Genomic DNA, 22,228 nt, shown 5'->3' with positions numbered 1-22,228 from the left:
GTGAACGTGGTAAGCAACGGAGACAGATAATTTAGTGAACCTAGAGGGTTGTGTAACGTAGTCATAATGAGAAGATGAAGGAATGTCAACTTTTTGTCAATAATATATAATAATATAGTGATCGACCCATATGTATCCTTCCTGAACAATGTGAACATGTGAAGGCACCGTTTACACCAGTTAGCCACAACATTAAAACCACTGACAGGGGAAGTAAATAACATTAACCAGTGTTCTGGGGGAAAAATTACTTACATGAACCACAAACAACACATACACACAAAAATGGTTTAGGAACAACTCAAAAAACTTGAAGAACAGCACAAGGTGTTGACCTGGCCTTGTATTCACTAGATCCCAAATGGATCAAGTATCTGTGGAACGATCCACAGAGGTCCCTCCCCTCAACCCACAGGACCTAAAGGCCCCCACTAAGAAAATTCTCTTGCCAGCCCCACCAATTATCAGGAAGGTGGTCATGTTGTGTTTCTTCTTCTTCTGTGAAGTGATGAAAACACCACAGTGTTGGCGTGCGCGTGCTCCATCCGTTTCCCTCGCGCCCCACCTCCCCGCCGTTCGTCCAATCACAGCAGAGAACAGGCCGTTCGGGGCCTCGCGACCGTAGAGCAGCGGAGAGCGGAGCGAGGAGACGGTGGGGGAGGGTCACGTGTGTATACACTGCAGGGCTCAGAGCACTCCTCCACTCCAGCGGCAGTAGTAAAGTCTCTAACGGTCGGCCCCTTTTCTGCGCAAGCCTCGTCAGAAAAGTTGATAAATGAAGAGAATTTAACTGAAAGGGACCATTTTCGCCGCCACAGGGCTTTTTGAGCACGTGCGGAGCAGAAGACTCATTTTAATTCGCGTTTTTTTTCTCCCCCCAAATGAAACGACTAAGAAATGCCTATGGAAATGCTACATCCAAACCCGATGCCGCCGTAGGTTTGTCACCCATCCAAACCTATACGTTCGAGGTGAGTTGTCTTTTCGTCTCAATTATTTTTGTTTTCTGCCCCCCCTAGCAATGTAGGTCTCTAATTTTCACCTGTAAGTTAGTAGAATTAAATGCGCCCCCGCAGCGGAGGACTAGGTTTGAGAGTGAGCAGCCTTTATTTTGTGCAAACAGACGCAGAAACGGTGGAGTAGCGTTAGAGCCGTGACAGCTATCCGCGCTTTCATCCGCCTCGTCAAGTGTGATGACACGGCGTCCGCCAAAATAAACACGGGCCACGGCAATTTGTTGTTTTCTGAGCCCCGTTCAGCCGCAGAGACTGCACTGGTTTTAATGGAGGGTTTATATTTGGGAACCAACACCTGAGGGTGTTTCTCACGGGATCACCTTTCTCTAGCTCTGGGGGAAGAGTTGTGGCACTTTAATCAGCGGCCTCTCTCAGGTCAAATGAAATAAAATACTTAATTAGCAACGAAATGTAGTTTAAAGTTGAGCTGGACTTTTCTTGACATGCGTAATGACCCAGCTGTTATCTTCAACTTGGACCCAGAACTGTAGTGTTTATAACATAAAGACAACTTTATGTACTGTATCTGTAAGTGGGCCAATATATTTTCTTTAACACCATGACATAATTAGCTATTTTTTTAGAAGTACATGTACATTATTGTGAAGTTATTAAGTACAAAGTACCAGCTCATGAACAGTTTAAAGCTCCTTCCGTTTTTTTTTTTTTTTTTTTAGTTCAGTGGTAACAATATATCTGATCTCCAAACGGTTATAACACCTTCTCTTTCATTACAGTTGTTTTATTGGTAGTGGTTACCACGACCTTTACTGTCTAATAAAGTATTACTGTAATATTATATAAGTCATTTTGCTGTATAGTTTTGAACAAACTCAATAACAAGGTCACTCAAACTGTAAAAACGCCTTGACTCTGTTCAGTTCTTCATTTTCAGACAGTCATAAAACCTCTTCCTTCATACTTTTGATACGTTATTGACATTTTAGTTTGGATAATAGATATCAATGATGTTGATACATATATGCCTTAATAGCACTGTGAACCCATAAGCAGCAAAAAGTGCCCAAAGAACACCAAGTCATTTACCACCTTACCAAATGTACTGTCTGTGTTGCCAGCAAGAATGATGCATGAACACTAGCACTGGTAATAGTGTTGGAAATGTTCCTACTGTTTTAATTTGGCCATACATCACGAAAGCTACGGGACCGTGCAGTTGCCACCGTCTCACAAACCGACTCTTTGCGGCTAAATCCCACCAAATTAAATGCATCTTGAGATTTAGGCCGTGCACTTGTTGTCCTCGGCTCCATCCATGTGACCGAAAAGGGGACAGGGCGTGTGCACTGTGGCTTAATGGCCGTAAGCCTGCTTTGTGCTGACCATTGAACTGCGACTCTGTTGATGCCTGGGACGGTTTTAACGTGTTGCAGAGGAGGCGGCCGTCCGGGCCTGACAGTGACCTGTGTTTGACCAGACGCTATTATGTGAGAACTAGGTGAAAGCAAATGCTCCCGTTGATCCGTCGCGGCGTGCACGTTTGAGTTTTTCAACATTTCTAGATTAACCGTTAACAGTAGTTTGTAACAGCATCTGTAGTTCAGAGCTGGAAACCAAAAACAGATACAGTTTTTGGGACGAATTCGGCACACAGTGTTTTAAAACCACGGGACTGGAATTCACAGAAAGTATTTTTAATAACGTCTGAGAGCTTAGCAGTTTTAATTTGCTAAATGTTATGCGGCGTTAGCATACACCTGAAGTCAGATCCCTCATTAATACTCTCAGTTAATGGACTGGTTTCCAAAAATAACAGTCAGATGAGAAGTAAACTAAAACAGGAAGAGATTTAGGGAACTTACTTAATAAACCATCGTAATGGTCTCCCCTACTAGTTTGGTAGCTTTATGGGCAGTTGCTTTGAAATATGAACCGTCACTTGCTAGAAAACGACGTGCATCAGTTATCACCGTGTTCCACTTGAACTCTGACACTGCCGCACAACCACAACGTGTCCAAAAGTGAGTCGTGTAATCTTATTTTCTTTCCGTAGTACTCCTGTCACTGCTTCACTGCACACGGCTGCAGACAGGAGTAGCGAGTCATGTGACATCACTCAGTGCTTTCTGAGAAGGGCCTGTAAATTCCAGTAAGGATATATGAGGGGTGTGGGCTTAGTATGTCACACTACTCCCATCAGCCTGAGAGATTTGGCTTCAGAACGCCGAGACGTCAAGCACGTGTGCGTCACCGTTACGAGATCATGTTTGGTGGGGCTCGAGCACGCTGAAGAGCCCCCTCCCAGCACCCTCTGGGAATATGAACGACTTTTGACATGAGGTAGTTCGGACCGGGCTTAGCCAGGTCCGCCACTGCAGAGTCAAAGTCATGGCCAAGAAGAATTAGACAAAGATCTTTCAGCTGGGGCTGTGCTTTTTCTTCCGTTCTTTCATATAGAGATGCAGGAAAGATCTGACAATATTGACAAATCGTTCCACTGGAAACTGATCATGGTGTGGCAGATATCTGCTGTGCCAACCGAATCACTTGGGTGGGTTTTTACGCGACGGTGTACAGATGAGCAACAGCCTGGTAGTCGCGCACGTCATCTGAGAACCATGGAGCTGATTTTGTTTACAACAAAATGGCTCGGATTGGTTGTAGGACCATCCAAATGTGCCCTCCGTATTGCTTGAAAACAAACGCAATAATGAAATCCAAATGTGGGGTTACCAGACTATTCTGATCAGAACTGAGTCTGGCTACACCGGGCTGTGTCAACTCTGAACTTGTCAACATCACTTCCAGCTGTAGTCATGACAGACTCTAAAACGGTCCTCATTACCCTGAATTAAAACAGACATAGCTCAAACAGCCTGAAGCTGCACGGCCTTCAAGTCAGGAGCGGACCTTTTCTTTCACCTCGTCTGCTTTTCTCCCGGAGTGGAAAGCTAGATATTTCATTATCATGAACTTTTGGCGAAATGTGCAGAGCTAAAGTGCAATGACTTTCACAACACCGTAGTGGACAGAGCCCAAAGTAAATAGGTGCAGATAGTCAACAGGAAGTTGACAGGCTTCTTATGAAAAGCAGAAATGTTTTCCTTGTTGATGGTGACTTGCAACATATGCAAAGTACAAAAACTAGTTTAGTCTTTCTGGACGAGTGTGCAACATATTAAATGACAACTACACCTGAGTAGTGTAGCCAGAATTTAACAATTTAACAATTTGAGATCTATTTTTGTTAACTGTCCTCAAATTTCATCGGTAACAGCTGCAGAATTAACGGGCTAAATATAGTAAGAGTTGACCTTATCACCCTCCATGAGATCATTAAAGACTCTAGGAAATACATCCATTTAAGCTTTTTATAACACGTATGGTTTTAAAACTGGTGCAGAGGCTTACAAAGTGGGCCAGGTTTAGAAAAGATTCAAAGTCTGCCACAAAACACAATACATTAAATGTCATTCCTAGTCGTTCACTGTTGGACCTCCCATGCTTTCAGTGTGAATTAAAAAGACCGGGGGCGTTAGATGGAGTTCCTAAATAGTCCGACACAATCCAAGGAAACGGGGGCCATTCTTTCTAACAGAATTTGAAATGAGTCCATTTGGTATTAGCTGAGAAGTTTCCATGGAACATGAAACAATGACACCTTTTTACGCAGCATTACATGGTACCCCGCAGGTATCGGAAGCTGCAGAGTGAGCCAGTGTTGTAATGAAAGGGTGCAAGGCTTTATACCGCAGGTGCTAATGAAGGGGGACCAGCACGAAGGCATGGAGCGCTTTTTAATCATGACTACCTTCCTTTAAAGTCGTTTTCTCCTTAAGCGACTAGAGGTTGCTTGAAGGGTGAAGGATGAGCTAACTGTAGACAGGTGTGTGTTGTATTAACAGCGGGAGAGGACCATTGCTAATTATGTGCTTTTGACAAAGGCTGGTTTAAGCCAATGAGTCGGCCAGCTGCTGGAGTTTAAGAGCCGTGTGTGCGAGAGGGCTGGTCAGCGCTAGTGCCTCGGTGACGGCAGTTTTCTTTGTAAAGAGAAACTCTACACTCTCTTCCTCCTGATCCACTTCCAGTCCAGCTCTGAGCTCCAGCCTCCACTATGGTCTCATTACTGCCAGCTGAAGTAGTATAGAGGAGGGACCCGGCTCTCGTGTGCGTATGTGTTTCTGAAGCTTACGGCCAAAACAGCCCCTCTGTAGTGGTGTTACGTAAGTGAATGGAAGAATGTTTCCCTTTTACTGGCAACGCTGCTCATCCTCCTTAAAACGAAACTGCCTTCCTGCACTTAATTCCAGGGTGTTTTCGTGGGAGAGGTTTCCAGTAGATTCTGCGCATATTGGCACACATTGTTTTTTTTTTTTTTTTTCATCGCGTATTTCATTATTTTTCAAAGCAGTTTCGTGAGTGGAACCAAACATGCGGAAACATAACAGTCAAATCACCCCTGAAGAAATACAGACCACAGAGCACTTCCTTTAAATACATCTATTTGAATAATATACTTATAATTTAGTTGATTATGCACTGGAGCACTGGCAAACTATGCTCCACATTTCACTCTTCATAGATGTCTCCATCAACTGTTGCCCAGTCAACTTGGAAGTAACTTGAACAGAAGATGAATGTGACCACTCAGACCAGGCGCACAAGATCCGTCTCCTCTATATATTACCGCCTGACCGTATATATATAGCCATCTATCGCTTGTGACTGTGATAGATGGACAAGGAGAGGCAGAGCAGGAGAGAAAAGGCTCGCCAAGGTGTCAAACAAATGCAGTGTTGTGTTCCTTCCACCAGAACAAGGGCCTCAGTTGCTGTGGCCGGTGGGGAGAAATCGTGGGTTTCGCGGGGCTGAGCCAGCGAATGAAACATATTGTGATGTGTTTGTATTCAGCCAGTCAGATGCAGTGAAGTGAAGTTAACAGCATTACCCGGGACATAATGGCGGAGTCGTGGCTGACGTGTTTTTGTGTCAAGGACTTGCCCGCTCCTCTAGCCAGCGCAGAAACCAGAGATGGAGGTTCTGAATGTTGTTCTTCGGTTACAAAAAAAAATAAGGCATTGCGAAACGATCACATACGTTGTAGAAGACTGAACTAAATAAACATACAGTGATACAGCCAGGAAAAGATCTGTGTGGGAGATGTTCACACCGCTGGAAATTTAGTTTAGTTGAGGGGTTGGCGCCAGGATAGAGTGTGCAAGAGTCGGGACAAGATGCAGAAAATCAAGAAAAGTTCACAATTTCTTCATGAACTTGTTTTTTTTACTGTTCCCAGCGGTGTCATCTTGGTGTAAGTGAACCTTGTGCTTCCCCCTTGGATTTATTTTTTGTGGTATTATGCCAGATCCATGATAGAAACATTAACACACTAACATTCCCACCAGTGACCTGATCCCTTCACTAACGGGCTCAGATGACAGTAACACAGGCTTTGTACTCGGGAGCTGGCACTGATTTATAGCAAATGTATATACAACAGATCCTGTAGGTAATATTTACAAGGCTGAAAACAAGTGATATAACTGTATTGCAACGAACTGGTGTCATGAATCAGCATTTCTTATCAGTGCGGTCACTAACTCACGTCTCCTCACCTCTCTGTCTGCAGTCAACCTGTTGAGAGTGCTCGAGCAGCGCCAGAGCCCAGCGATGTGGATCTGCATGGTTTACAATGAGACGGACACCAGCGTGGACTTCTGGCTCTGCCAGGACTTGGGCCTCATCCTGTCGGTCTTCTCCCTCATCTACCTCCTGGTGTGCTTCCCGCTGGGGCTGTGCTACAACATGCTGCTGGTGGTGGTGAACCTCTCCAACAAGGTGTCCATGACCATGCCCGACGTCTACTTCGTCAACATGGCCATCGCGGGCCTCGTCCTCAACCTGGTGGCGCCCGTGGAGCTCCTGAGCTCCACCTTCACCCGCTGGCACGTGTGGGAGTACAACAACGAGATCTACATCACCCTGCTCATCCTCTTCAACATCTCCTCCCTGGTCATCATGTACTCCACCACGCTGCTCAGTCTGGACTACTACATAGAGCGGGCGCTCCCGCGCACGTACATGTCCAGCGTGTACAACACCAAGCACGTTTGCGGCTTCATCTGGGGCGGCGCGGTGCTCACCAGCTTCTCCTCGCTGCTCTTCTACGTGTGCAACCACATCTCCACGAAGATGGTCGAGTGCTCGAAGATGCAGAACGAGGAGGCGGCGGACGCCATCATGATGTTCATCGGCTACGTGGTTCCGGCCGTGGCCGTGCTCTACGCGTTCGTGCTCATACTGCGCATCAGGAAGGAATCCACGCCTCTGGATCAGGACTCCGCTCGCCTGGACCCCTCCATACACAGGCTGCTGTTGGCCTCGGTGTGCGTGCAGTTTGTGCTCTGGACCCCGTACTACATGACCCTTCTGGTACACACCGTAGCTGGTGCGCCGGGGTACATTAGCAATTCGCGTTACTTACCTACCTATTATTTCCTGAGATGCTTGTCTAAGCTGCTGGCTTTCTCCAGCAGCTTCGCGATGCCACTCATGTACAGGCAGATGAACAAGAACTTCTCCAACAAACTCCAGCGGCTGCTCAGGAGGCTGCACTGTCGAGATCAGTCCTGCCCTCACGAACGCTCAACAGTGCAGCAAGTGGTGACGTGAGGTCACCCCTGGGAGATCACAGATGCCCCTGCTAAACCCCCCCCCCCCCCCCCCCCCCCCCCTCCCCTTTCCACCTCTTGGCCTAGCCGGCACTTACCCCGCCCCCCCTGCAGCGCTAGCACTGACTTGGCTCCATCGCCGATCTGGACTGTGTTAAAAGAGACGTAGCTAGCTGTGGAATTTCCTGTCACCTTCCAGAACGTGATCTGATCTCTCCAGTCCTGCAACGAGAGGACAAACCGGACAAAAACCACAAAGTGCTGCTTTTCTTTTTTTTTTTTTTTTTTTTTTGTCACTCTGTAAAGCTCTCCACCAAGACACTCGGGCTTCTAGTTCCAGGGCGCTACGTTTAGCAAAGTAAATCCCAGTGCTTTGATTTCTTAGAAACAGAAAATAATCTGTTAGCCAGGAACTTCCCGGCTATACCTTTGTTGCGGGTGTGGTTTCATATTAAGGACGTTCTGCCAGCAGTGTGGAAGTTCGCCCAATGCGCGGCTGCCGAAATTTCACTGCGAAGTGTAAATGTGGTGGTGTTTATTTTTTTTAATCTTTAAAGCTTCTTCCCCAAACACACAAGCAGAAAAAAACTAAGCTATACACTTTAATCATCGAGCGTAGCCAAGTCGTTCGCTTCTGAACACTTGACTCCCTCCTTCCCCCCATGATGGATGGCTGCTGGTACATCAACACCGCACCACCACAGCTAATGAATGTCAAGCCGACGCGCTGCCAGTAAATATCAGAGCGCGCTGCCCTCAAACTAGAAGCCTGGGCCGCTTGAGCGAGAGGCAGTTTTCTTTTTTTTTATGCAGCTCAGCTCATATTTTAACTCGGACGCGTTGTCAGTGATTCCTCATTATTGACTGAATACGCTCTCCACGGTCTAAAGCTGGAGCGCTCTCACAGAAGCCGTAGCTATCCGGTTCGTCCGCACCCGTTCCGCTGGCGCGACGACGTGTTCTCATTTCTCTTTTGTGGACTGTGTTTGGAAGTTTTCATCCACTCGCAGTCATGAAGAGCTTATCCTAAAATAAGTCTGTATAAGTCTGCACCACTTCGACGTCACACGAACCGCAATCAAATCTAAAGCTCGTATTCAGGGTTTTAGCCATAACCATATACCTCTTGTGATCTCTGCTGAAATAACATTACCTGTTCGACAATGTGCAGTTCTAATCAACCCGGTAACATCGACTCAGAGCCTCGTTGTGAATCTGCTAAGCTGTGTTTCTGTTCTGAGCCTGACGCGGGGTCAGTGAAGTCCACACAGGGTCACGGAGAGAGGGCCCTGAGGAGGTGGCATGTACATTCCCTAAATTTTATGAGCACTTATGAGTGGGTGTTTGGGACGTTTGTGTCTAGCGGAACCATGTAGACTCATTGGATCATCACAGAGGTGATGTCCGAGACCTCCTTAAAAATATGAAGAGGCCTGCCTCCTAAGCACCCGAGCCGGCGTGTCTGACGCAGAACGGCCGCGCTGCTCAGACGCATTAAGGTCTTCTGCACATTAATGGCGAAGCTGCTTTTCGTTTTGTGTGTCGCCCGTCACTTAGTGAGAGGAAGAAGAGACCGTAAAACATACTAAACACCTGTTGTTGTGTGAGGTCTGTTGCATCGCTGCGTCAGTTGGTTTGTTTTGCGGCCAGTCTGTTAATCACCCTGTCAACAGATGCGCCGGCGAGGTGGGGCATTCACTTGAAAGGAAATCAGTTTTTTGTAGACATTTAAAATAAACAATCTGATGTTAATGATAACTTGTTATTATTCTTTTTTTTTTATTATGATATTTCCATGACGATGTGTCCTCCCGCCAGACGTACTAACAATAATTTGTTGGTTTTCATCCTTGCAACTTAAGTTGATTATTACGGCTCTGAATCCTGACTGCAGAGCCCCACCCTCAATATGTGCATCTGCAATCAATCAGTAGGAAATATTTGCAGCTGAGACTGTTAGTATTTCGCAGTACGTGCTGCCCCATAACAATCTCGCACATATCGTGACACAGTTAATCAGTATTTGAACTCTGTTCAAAGTCCCGATGCTTCGCGTTCATTTAGGAATGGAAAGCAAACAGCAGCGCGCCCGTGGTCAGACGATACTGTAAAGGGGGGGGGGTTCGAGTGGAGGCTCGTAATGGTCTGAAGCGGGAAATTACGCCTGAATTAAAGTTAACAGAACTGAACGTTTCCCAGTTTTGTCATTAGGCGACACTTGAACGCCGTCGCTCGCAGCGGGGGGGCGGTCAACTGGAGCAAGTTAATTTAAAAATAAACAAGTTTGTCAGCGTCAGCCCGGGCCGCGGAGATAAGAATTAACGCCGATTTGAAACCGTCTCGCGGAGGTCTCCGTTAGCATTCGCCGCAGCTGGAAAATGAAGCCCGATCGAAGCCGAGAATCGCACCCGGCTCGGGCTGCGGCGCAACTTGGTTTATTATTTCACGGGGGGCCAGATCTCACGCAAAGTGCAAAGAAATTGTGATCGCTTAGATGCCTCCGAAGGTCTCGCGTGTTGAAAGCGTGTAGGTGCTATTTAGCAAAGTGTATAATACAAAATAATGTGCTGTATGTGAGCTACCATGGCAGTATTATTATTATTATGGAGATTTAGAGTAACTCTCCTGAGTCAAAGACTAAAGATTAAACAATAAACCAACATGGACGTGACCTTCCCTTCTCAGAACAATGAAAACATGAATGTATCGAAACATCCGCCGCGCTGCCTGTTGCTGAATAGCTGTTTGTTATCGCTGGTGGCAAACGCGCTTTTTCCTCGTCTAGAAGCCCAAACAGGGCATTGTTAATTTTCAAAATTGTCGGAGCCGGATTAGGTCAGGGCCTTGTGTGCAGGTTGCTCGCTCCCTCTGAGGGAACAGGCAGTGACAGTGGGTGTGAAGACGGATGCCGCAGCCCCCCCCCCCTGTCCCTCCTGCTCACCACACTGCTAACAGCAGATGGCTTGTGGAGGAACCCTTCGACCGCGGCGCACAAGACTGCGGAAAAACAGCGGCATTCCGGGCATTCTGGGAATTGTTTTGTCTTCTGTGGGCCTGACAGGAAAGACTGCTGCCATTCTCGATGAAAAGAGAAAAAAAAAAAAGTTGCACGGGGCACATCTGATAGCGACGCCGAGAGCTGAGGAGAGAGTTGCGACAGATGCAGCAGGAGCAGGGCTGGTTCTAGGGTCAGATTTAAGGGCTTTAATGTCAAACTACTGTGTCTACTGTTAAAAACAAACTTATAGATGGAAACGTCAACTCTATCAATCTGCGCCAGGGCTGTTTCAAGATGCTCCGGGGGCCCCAGGCAGGAGGCCCCTTGGACCTGGCCCCCCCACCACCCCAACAACAGGTTTTATAGTCCATGCGCACCTTGGTTCCGCGTAGAGCATGGGGAAATGCACTTCCCCTTTCTTGATTCTTACTTCTGCATAGAGAGTAGACGAGAATATCAGGAGGAAGTGTAAGCGAAGTCAACGAGGGTCTGCGGTTTGCACATAGAAATCGTAACGTAATATCACACTCATTGCGAACTGTCAGTGGACTTCTGCTGAACTTGTTACGGCCACGGGGCAACGCACCCGAATAACCTCTCAAATATATTTATATATCTTTACATATATAAAACCAAGCTCTGCAGCATGGCTCATCGGGCCTTTTCGGCTGCTGCTGCTCCGAGGCTGTGCAACGCCCTCCCTGACCACTTGAGGGCCCCACAGACTACAGATGTTTTTAAAAGAAACCTAAATAAAAGATCTTTTAAAAAGAGCTTTTAACTATTTATTGACCTTTTTGTTGCTCTGTAGCACTTTGAGATTGCTGAAATGTAAAGTGCAATTCAAATCATTATTATTATTATTATTATTATTATTATTAGAATTAATAATACTTAGAGGTGTTCCATATAGCTTCTAACTGATGGAGGTGACGTGTCAGGATGTGTGTTGTACAATAGTCATGTGCATTAACAAGAGCCAAATCAACGAGGCAAACAGCAGGATGCTGTCTGGAGTATTAATGGAGTGAATTAAACATGGCTGGACTCGAGTGTCAGGGGGCCCTCGGCACAAAGAAGACATTAGTTATGTAGTTGTGCGTAATTATGTTCTTTATCTCTTGTTTTAAAGAACAAGAAGCGGCGCTTATCTCCACTTGCCACGAGGCCGCAGGTGCACGAGGCCAAGGAGACATTAGTTCCTATAATAATAATGCTGTTTTTCATTAATACCGCAGACACTTAAAAAAAAAAAAAAAAAACACACACACAAGTAAAACTGGGTGCAGTGTAAACAAACTGCTTCAGAACTTTCACGCTGTTTTCCCCGCGCTGCAGAGCATCAAAGTGGAACCAGGAAAAGCTCTTAACTGCACTAAGCATCTGTCTGGAAACGGAGGGGGGGGGGAACGCTGACACCGCACAGTTTTTTTAATGCGCTACATTAGTCTTAATGTTGTTTTTCCCCTTCAGAGGTTCGGCCAAACCGAAAGTATGAGGGTCAGCACACAGACACACACACACACACACACACACACACGGACCACCTATGAGACAGAACATTTGGCTCGCGGCTTTAAACGTTTTATTTGGCCGCCGTCCACGCTTCACACACACACACACACACACACACAACCTTAACCTGCGCGGTGGAAGGACGAGGCTCCGCCAGACTAGGGCTGGTGTTTTTTAGAAGGCGTGATCCGCGGTGTCGGAGGAGAGGGCCGAGGTGGAGATGAATCCCAAAGCAACCCACGAAAAGCAAGATCCCCGGGGGACTGATTCATTATTAAAGAGAATATGTTGTGTGAAGTGATTCAGATGGCAGGAAAGAGAAAGCTTATGCAAGTTATTGACCAAGAACAGCAAAACAGAGGTCCTTCCCATGGATCCCATGTGAAATGTCCCACCCTGATGAATCCGGCAGGACACCACGAGAGGCTCCGGGAAGGAGCCTTCCTCTTTTGACCCACCGCATCACAGCAGCCCTGGGGGAGGCAAGTGGATCGGGGGCTGAAAAACAACGCTTGAAAAACAAACCCGCCCTTCCTCTCTCTTGCCAATCCTGTTCTCTGCTTTTCCTCTTCAGAGAATTATAAAAAAAAGAGTAACAATAAAAAAAAAAAATAATAATAATAAAAAAATCACAGCATAAGCTAAATATCAAAAATGGCCCCTGGAAGCAGTGACGGAGCAGGACTGGCAGGATGTTCCATTCAGAGTTTGCGGTTGTGGCTGTGGGAGACGCTGGATAGAGCCAGCGGCACATCAGGCTGGTAAGTGGAGGCAGATGAGGGTGTTGTGCCCTCCCTCCTCTAGACCTCCCACTTTCACTCCTTCAACCACAAACAGTCAAACCCCCCCCACGCAACCTCCCGTTAACAACAATCCTGTTCATTAGATGTCACTCTGTGGGGAAGTGTCGCTCTGCTTTCTTCTGCGTGGGGAGAAAACTTCTGCAAGCACTGTGTTTGCACAGTTTTTTTTTTTTTTGTTGTTGTTGCTGAAAGTGAGACCAAAATAAATGTTTAACTCTCCTCGTCATTTCCCGTGCGATGCGATTATTTTCCCTTCCGCAGTTCAAAGCCACGACAGCGTTTAACCGTCCTCCGCAGGAACACAGGCGGCAGTCAGTCACTTGCAGGACTCCTGTGAAGCCACGCTTCACATTTTCCTGCGTCTGACTAAACATTGCTCCAGTGCGCCACCCAGTGAAAATAAACAGGAAGTACACTAAATCCACTTTGAAAAGTCCTTCTAGCCCAGCGTTTACACTCAGATCCAGAAAAGGCAAAAAAAAAAAAAAAAAAAGTGAAACTAATCCAGAGGGTAAGGGGTTGGCGTGCTTGTTTTAGAGGCTTTAGAGCCAGTCACAATAAATCATCTCGTTTGCGGGCGCATCACATGTAATTTTATCAACACCGCTAGCACACGCAGAATCCTTCTTTCCGGAGGCCACATTTTCCAGATGAGGCTCCGGTTTATTTAATCTCACCTAATCATCTACTTGGAAGGGCTTTAAAGAGCAGAGAGATCCTCTGATCAGTCAGTGTCACAAGTCTTTCATTGTTTTTGGGCTGTGACGTAAGCACCGAGTCTGCTTCAAACACCCGAGTCGCAGATGGTTTTTTTAATTTACATTCGCGTCAGCGTTCTGTGCCCGGGAGAAAAAAAAAAGGGTACTGAGTCACTTTATTAACTCATCTCACATCATCATCTTTGCTTAATATGCACCATATTCCTCCTCAACCCTCTCTGACAGTCTCCAACACCTTTTCCACTAGGCTGACCCCTGCGTCCCTACTTTCCTCATCTGTGTGAGGACGTGCCGGCTGCATAACTCAGCCACAAGTGTACCTCACATCACCTCCTCTGCTTCTTCTTCGTTTCTTCTCCGCCTTCAACTGAAACCCTCCTCCCGCCGACTCCGTCCTCCGCCGTTCCTTCTCCCCTCTTGTCAAAACGCCCGGGCGCGTTCACAGCAGCAGGGCCACCAGCTGCCGCCCTGACCCCGTCCGCGCCGTCCAGACCATCGCCGCTGCTCTGCCGCGCCGTATCCCGATTACCGAAATCCACTTTCTCCGAGACACGAAGCCGGCCGCCATCTGCACTCAGGGTGGCGAGAGAATAGATACTCTTCTCCGAGGTGAAGCCGGAGCTAGGCCCATCTGTCGCGAGTCCCTTCACGCTGACTGGCTAACCAACTTTCGCTACTATTAAAACGCTTGCCCAGACTGAGCCGTCGGCGCACAGGTTCTAGCCCCCTTCCTTGGCTACCCGTGACACGCTGACAGCTTTAATTATGAAATAAATCGGGGGCTCGAGTGAGGCAAGGCATCCGCTCATGAAAAAAAAAAGCTGATGATGTCATCTCCTTGAGAAGCGACTGGCCGGTCTCAGGGGCAGGCTAGCATACGAGCGAGTATGTGGAACGGATATGAAAGGAAATAAAACTGTTCTAATAAAGTCATGCTCACATCTTAACTCTGTGTTTTTTTCTCTTTTGGTAACTTCTTAATCACACACCGAAGCACTGCATAGCATTATGACCACCTTCCTAATACTGTGTAGGTCTCCCTTGTGCCTCCAAAACAACTGTGACTCATCAGAGAACGGACATGGGCCTTCTGAGGGCGTCCTGTCCTGTGGTGTCTGGGAACAGAATGATGATAGACGGGGTCTTCTGGGGCCTATCGGTCGAGGGGAGGGGTCTCTGCGATGCCTGAGTACCATCCGCACGAACGCGAGACTGAATTGTCACAGGACGGTCAGTGTCATTTACCTCTAATGTCAGGGGTCGCGGCTGATCGGTGTAAATTGCCCGTGGCCAAACCTGAGACACGGACGCCGACAGTCCCCGTGACCTGCGCTCACTCCACCGGGTGTCTGCAGCAGTTGCTCGTATCGCGTTCAAAAGCCCCGGAGCTGCCGCACCAGTCCTGCCAAGAGAGCTGCAACCCCACACCTCCAGGCTACGATCCAGCCTCGGCCTTGACTTCCCCCTCCTCTGTGGCTGTCTTCCCAGCCACCTTAGGGCCAGGTTCCGTCTGAACCGAATACTCTCGCCGCTGTGGACCGTTTCCTCTCCTCTAATGAGCTTTTCCAGTTACATGCAGTGGTTTTTAAGGTGATTTTTCCCATAGCCGCTGCCGTTTTTGCAACTTCCTACTAATCATTTGTGAATGGCCGTCATTATACTAAGCTAAGGTATTAAAAAAAAAAATAAAAATTATGTAGCATCATCTAATATTATTTAATCTTACAGCTCTCCTTTAATAGTGACGTCTGCTCGGTATTAATGCACAGGTACATAGCTCTCTTGCGGCAGAAGATTATTGTTTGTCTGGAATTATTGTCCGACATCTGCAGTTAATCCATCCCCAGCTGTCAAAGAGACACCACAATAGCCCGCAGCATATGAAATAGGTCTCCACAGTCACAGTAAAGGCACATAAACGAGATTACATTGTGTTAGCGCTACTCCTTCTCCAGGAGCAAAGAGCCTGCTCTGTTTCAAACTTATTGAGCGCGAGGGCTTACATCAGTGTAATTGTGATATTGACAATCTTTCTGGGAAATCAAAAATCGATCCGTTCTATAAATATATTGATGAGAAGGGGTCACGGGCAGTGCGTTTCCGGGGCCCTTAAGGCTCCGAAAGAAGACGACCCAGGTGCACAAACACTGCCAAAAATATAAGTGGTTTCCATAACAACCCAACCGAGGCAGACTCCACGCTGCGCTCGTGTACCGTCCGAAGTTTTCTTTAAACTCCGTTCAGTTTCTGCTCGGCAAATCTGTAGAATCGCAAACAGGTGGGGTCCAAAATATAAAGAAGTAAAGACAAAAGAATGAAGGAGGCAGAGGGGGTGCTGAAGCACGGCGACAAGCCATGGGGGACAGATCATCTCTTGCCTTTCTGTTTCTCCCGCCCTCCTCTCGTATCCAGGCAGGGTTGGGCCAAACAGCAGGTGGTGCAGAAGAGGAGCTCGGACATTGGATTTACAAATCTCTGGCTCCTGCGCCGGACAAGCATGGGGAAGCAATTTTAAAGTAAGTGCACTTCATCTTGCTATATGTCATGTGTGTTCATGTCAGTTTGCAGAAAGAAAAAAACAAAACAAATGTAGGTGACAATAAGGGCATGCATTTAATCACGGACAGTGAACAATGCTCTGTTATCGGTTCAGTTTACATGGAGGTGAAATGTTTGTCAAATTTTTTTGTGAATGTAGATGCACGGCTTGTGTACTACTTCCATAGGCGGCTGTTCATTTTTGTTGCATTGCACATCTGGAGTTGTGTTTTCTCTTGCTGATATTGGTAGGACATGGCAGAGAAAAAAGAAGAAGCACAGGGAAAAAAAATTATCTAAAAAGTTTAGAATGTTTTAGATAAAATATATTTTTTTTTCTCCTGAATAAATGTTTCTTTAACTTTATGTTACCAGGCAGATTGCTTGAGATTAAAATATCTCTTTCAGACCAGAAATTGCTTTTCAATAACAAGTGTATTTTGCCAAAATTGGATGATGCGTGAAACTAGTTTTTCCGGCCGTGGATTTTTATCGTATGTGACGAGTTCGTTCTTGAACATGCACCTCATGGTGCGGCATTTACCGTCTTCAAACTGTAGAGCGGCTCAAAGCAAGGATTTATGGACGATGGAGTTTATACAAACATGCGGTCTCTCCGGCATTAGTGTTGTGAAAGGTGCCGTTAATAAGAGTGCATCAGTATTTCGGAGGGTTTCCTCTGGTGGAAATAAATCCCAGAACGCCGCGAATATTTCCTAAAGGTCATGTTTGCCAAACAGTCTGTCTATCGCCAAGGGAAATATGAGATTTAGGGCCTTTGGGGCGATCACCAGCAAAGACGAGGACAGATATGTATATAAAAGTTTGCCGCGTTATTAAAAATAACGCACATTCGGTGTCATGCGCCCAGAAGTGAAGCGCGAAGTGTGCTGGCAGGAGGTGGCAAAGCGTGGAGGTTTGATAAATGTTAATGGCAAATACTTTTTTTTTTTTCACCTCATGAATTAATAGTGAGGAGTTCTGGACAGACTGGTTCAAGCAAGGTTGGACTGGCTGAGGACTTTAAAGGAGGATTTCAATGCATCTGCTTAAGCCCGAAGCTTGAATGTTAATGTGCTTACAAGGTGTCTGCCCTGTCGTACCCCTTCAAACTCATCACCAGTGTGGACATTTATAATTTTCATGCAACATTTGTGACAACACTGTGTCATATCAAAAATGTAGTTCTCTCTTTTTTTTTTTTCTTCCAAGTGTTTGCCCCTAATTAGCTCATCTTTTTGTGATTCTCTGCACTCCACAGCTCGGGTGACACGGCAATAGCGTCTCCGGCAGAGTTTGGCTGAATAAAGATGCGCGTGAACTTGGAGAGACAAAGGAGCGCTCAAAGCAAATGAGTCAGAAGAGGAGGAAGAAAGACGTCCTCTAATCTCAGGGCCACCGTTTGGTCAGCCTGCGCGATGTGAGTCAGCGCAGGCGAAGGCCGGGGGCGACTTCGGGACATGGAGGTGCTTCTGCTTTGCATCGAGAATTTACTGGTGGATGAGACTTGATGTCTACGTGGGGTCAGACAAGCCGTAAATGTTTCCCCCTGTCCCGCCCTCCTCACCTGACGTCTGTCAGAATGTCAGCGGCGTAGATGATTCAACCTCCAAAGAGACTCTGGGCGCTGACAGGGTTTAATGATGTAGCAGCTACAGGTGACTTACACGTGGCGTGTGATTTAAGACGGGTCAACCACAGTCAGTATGGAAGAGCAGACAACCTCTTTAGTCTGGATATATGTTAATGGTACGGAACAACTGAACAATTCCCACGGGTACAACGCCACAGTTTTAAGCGAGGACTCAGACAAATACCAGTCGTACATCATCGGCCTCTTCCTGTCCTGTCTCTACACCATCCTCCTTTTCCCCATTGGATTTATCGGCAACATCCTGATCCTGGTGGTGAACCTGAACCACAGGGAGAAGATGACCATCCCTGACCTCTACTTCGTCAACCTGGCCGTGGCCGACCTCATCCTGGTGGCGGACTCCCTCATCGAGGTCTTCAACCTGAACGAAAAGTATTACGACTACGCCGTCCTCTGCACCTTCATGTCCCTGTTCCTGCAGGTCAACATGTACAGCAGCATCTTCTTCCTCACGTGGATGAGCTTCGACCGGTACATCGCCTTGGCTAGCTCCATCAGCAGCAGCCCGCTTAGGACTATGCAGCACGCCAAGCTCAGCTGCGGCCTCATCTGGATGGCGTCCATCCTGGCCACGCTGCTCCCCTTCACCATCGTGCAGACCCAGCACAGGGGCGAGGTGCACTTCTGCTTCGCCAACGTCTTCGAGATCCAGTGGCTGGAGGTGACCATTGGCTTTTTGGTGCCCTTCTCCATCATCGGCCTGTGCTACTCTCTGATCGGCCGGATCCTCATGCGGGCCCAGAAGCACCGCGGGCTGTGGCCACGGCGGCAGAAAGCCCTGCGCATGATCGTGGTGGTGGTTCTGGTGTTCTTCATCTGCTGGCTGCCAGAGAACGTCTTCATCAGCATCCAGCTGCTGCAGGGCACGGCCGACCCATCGCAGAGGACTGCTACCACCCTGTGGCACGACTACCCACTCACAGGCCACATTGTTAACCTGGCAGCCTTTTCCAACAGCTGCCTCAACCCCATTATCTACAGCTTTCTAGGGGAAACCTTCAGGGACAAGCTGCGCCTCTTCATTAAGCAGAAGGCCAGCTGGTCGGTGGTAAACCGTTTCTGCCACCACGGTCTCGATTTACACCTCCCTGTCAGGAGTGAAGTGTCCGAGGTGTGATTGTTATGATAGGAAGAGACGATTACTAGCAAAACTGACTCCGAAACTTCTTCATATCAAAGTCATGTATCAGTTTCTGACAACTGTTATTTAGCTTTGCCTCAGAGTAGTCGTGTCGGTGTCTCAGTTAACCTGCTCACTTTCTGAACAAAAAAGAAAAACAAAAAAAATAACACACACACAAAATCGCCAGGAAAGCTAAAAATGACTCGACGTGTGTATCTCTTTTGTAGATAGCGAACGCACATACGGAAAGTTTTTTTTTTTTAAGGTTTGTCTGCACGTTCAGGTCTTTGCATAGTACATAGTTTCTGTGTGATAAGGTGGACCGCAGCAAATGAAAAGGTACTGACAAGCCCTTAAGGAACAGCCGAGGGGCCAAAGATAACTACGTCCCGAATGACTCTCGCAAGAGAGGACAGATTCTTGTGTATGTTGCATTTTGTGTTCAGTAACACCATTTGTTTTCAAGGACGTTTTACGATTGCGAGGGATAACGTGCAAAACAAAGCTGAGGCAGCGTGCTAAGAGGAATGGCTCCGTTACACTTAACCCAAAAGGACTACAGGAGAAGGTTCAGTTTCAGCCAAAAAAATACATGTGCTCACACAATGACAAATGTAAAGAAGGCCTTTATCATATATCGACATCAAAGCAGCAGTAAACAATGAAATTCAGAGGTTCATAGTTGGGGAACAAACTTTAATGACACCACTAGAACTCTGTCCTGACAATACCCCTTTTATTGCTTTGCTTTTCTTTTTTTTCTTTTGCTGTTCAGGAAAATGTCTTCATGTATAACCAGGCAATCCACCAGAAAAAACAAAAAAGTTCACAAACTTGTTTTATATTTTACAAATAAAGTGTTCCCTCTTTTCCAAGAACATGAGACGGAAGTCATTTGAACTCTTAAAAAGAGGCGTAACCGCCTCGGTCACGGTCGAGCTCCGAGGTGAGCTCGCGGCGCGCGAATCGCCGCGGCTGAGCTTTCAACATCCAACCTCCGAGCTCGCATCTAAGTAAGCGTCCGTTTCAAAGATGGCCGAGTCCTTACCCGGCTTGTCAGTTCCTGTTTGTGCGACGGAGCAAAGAGGCAGGTGTTGTTTTGCCGGGAGGGTTTGAGACTGAGTAAACACATAATTCAATGCTGACACCATGAAGCCGCACCGTGCTTTTATTCTATAACATAAATTACTTTAATAAACAGCGATGGCCAGGCGCGAGTAGCTTCTGCACATGTGGGGCCTGTTTTAGCGTTGCGCTGATTTCGTCATCTGTCTCACAGCGAAACATAACAAGATTCAAAGAGCGTTCACTGTATGTTCTGAAATAAAAATTAAGAGCGAAGAGTGCGACGTGCTCTGGAACAAGGTAGAGGTGGTTGTTCTGTGCAGCGCATACGGTAAACGCAACCACACCCAGGTTGAGGATTGTGTACCACTATACGGAGTATCTGTGTATTGCCAGCCTGCAGTGAGTTTTGTTAATCTGATCTGTCGTTGGTCGGAGATAATGGTGTGACCGGGAAAAACGGGAGTCCAAACCACAAACTGTTATTCCAGCTGTAACAGTCCGAGCGGCCTGGGAAAGCAACTCTAGGGATTGCGTCAGTGATTGTTTATTAGAGGTCTGCAAAAAATGTAAAACATGAAACTTAACATTCATTTGTTTCTGTTATATATTTTGAGGTTATTCCTCCTCGTTGTGCAGGTTGGCATTCAGCTTGCTCTAATCCTCTCACTTGTGTTTTTCCACCTTTTAATGAAGATTGCGCGGCTCGTACACTTTGCGTGAATCCAGACGCGCCTGAAGGCTACGCAATATTCTCCAAACGGCACACGGAGGGAACGAAAACAGGAAGACGGGCGAGTGATAATGCGATAAGGGCTGTCAAGTTCATTGATACAAACAAGCGGCACCTACACTCCGGAGCCAAGACCCACTGCATTGAGCCCCGGAGAAGAGGCAAAAGGCCCTCCTTTACATCAGCTGTGCACGACGCACATCTGCATCACATGTAAACATGACACAGTGTGAGAAGAGCTTGACAGTGAACTGTGTGAACAGCTGAGACCACTGAGCGGGGTTAAAGGTTCGCCGTGGCTGACGTCACAGAAGGAAAAAGGGTGTGACTTTTTCCCCTTCGCTCGCATTGACTGTTTCCTCTGGATGATGCCGGATGAAAATAAACGACTGCAGCACACGGCCGTGAGGATGTTCGTGCGTGACGCTGAGCTGATCATCCCTAAAGAAGGAAATGTCCATGCAAAAAAATAAAAATAAAATGAAATCATGATAAGTGCAAACTAAAGTTTTTTGATGACCGAACTGAACAAAAAGTCACAGTGGTTTGCCAGGCACAGTGTTCCTGATTATTATTATAGCTATTAAAGTGCAAGTGAGTTTGCGCACATGGCAAACGTGATGCAGTGAAGCATTATTCCATTACATAATGTTCAGGTTTCGGTCATCATTTTCAGAGGCTGCGGTTAGGGCTGCATTTGCACTGGACTGCATTACATTTCTAATATTTTATTTGCCTTGTATGTGACATGGGAAATGTGATTCAGAATACAAGTACATCAATGCCTGCGTGTCTGAAGCCGCGCAAATGGCACATAATTAGACTTTGTGGCAGATGTTGTGTACGTTTGTGAAGACACTGATTAAAATAAACCCAGCGACAAAACACGACGAAGGTGTGCACCTTTAAATGTTTGTCTCACACAGGAAGGCTGCAGGACGTGGTCTAATTGTAAGCGGAGTGCGGGTGGGGCGTGCCAAAGCAATTACAACTGGATAGTCCAGAGCTTATGCATAATTATAAGGCAATGCACTCGGTGGACCCAAGCAGCTGAATAATGGATTAAACGCATAATTGCATTTGTACATTAAAATCCCTTGCAGGAAAATAAGGAGCTGAATAGAACAGATTAGCTTCCCGGATACAGGAAAAAAAGAGAGAACGAGACTGGAGTTGCACGTGCTGCAGTAATCTGCATGTGGCCAATATACTGTATATTAAAGCGATCTGGAAAAAACAAAAACTTTGTTATCATATTTGTAATTTCCCATTGGAAGGAAGCAATGCAGTTGTTTTTGAACAAGCAGACAAACCTCCTGTTATAATTTATCATTGACTAAATTTTTATTAATTTAAAAGCTTTATTTGTGTGAAATAATACAGCACTCTTGTAAAACCAGTTAGATGTTTTTTGTTCCAGTGAGGGGTTTAA

At 46.7% G+C, this 22,228-nt stretch overlaps 2 protein-coding genes across 2 annotated transcripts; both read left to right on the top strand.

The window, feature by feature from the left end:
• Positions 1-631: 631 nt before the first annotated feature.
• Positions 632-7,700, top strand: gpr146 (G protein-coupled receptor 146). The gene is made up of 2 exons (XM_047571758.1): positions 632-971; positions 6,607-7,700. The coding sequence occupies exon 2, from the start codon at positions 6,648-6,650 to the stop codon at positions 7,647-7,649; it is 1,002 nt and encodes a 333-aa protein (XP_047427714.1). The 5' UTR covers positions 632-971; positions 6,607-6,647; the 3' UTR covers positions 7,650-7,700.
• gper1 (G protein-coupled estrogen receptor 1) lies at positions 7,692-21,686 on the top strand. Its single transcript, XM_047571757.1, has 2 exons — positions 7,692-16,199; positions 17,483-21,686. The coding sequence occupies exon 2, from the start codon at positions 17,928-17,930 to the stop codon at positions 18,990-18,992; it is 1,065 nt and encodes a 354-aa protein (XP_047427713.1). The 5' UTR covers positions 7,692-16,199; positions 17,483-17,927; the 3' UTR covers positions 18,993-21,686.
• The last annotated feature ends 542 nt before the right edge of the window (positions 21,687-22,228 follow it).

The sequence above is a fragment of the Mugil cephalus genome, chromosome 20 (genome assembly GCF_022458985.1).
Source record: "Mugil cephalus isolate CIBA_MC_2020 chromosome 20, CIBA_Mcephalus_1.1, whole genome shotgun sequence".
In the NCBI taxonomy this organism is placed as follows: Eukaryota; Metazoa; Chordata; class Actinopteri; order Mugiliformes; family Mugilidae; genus Mugil; species Mugil cephalus.
This window is presented reverse-complemented; position numbering and strand designations above follow the sequence as displayed.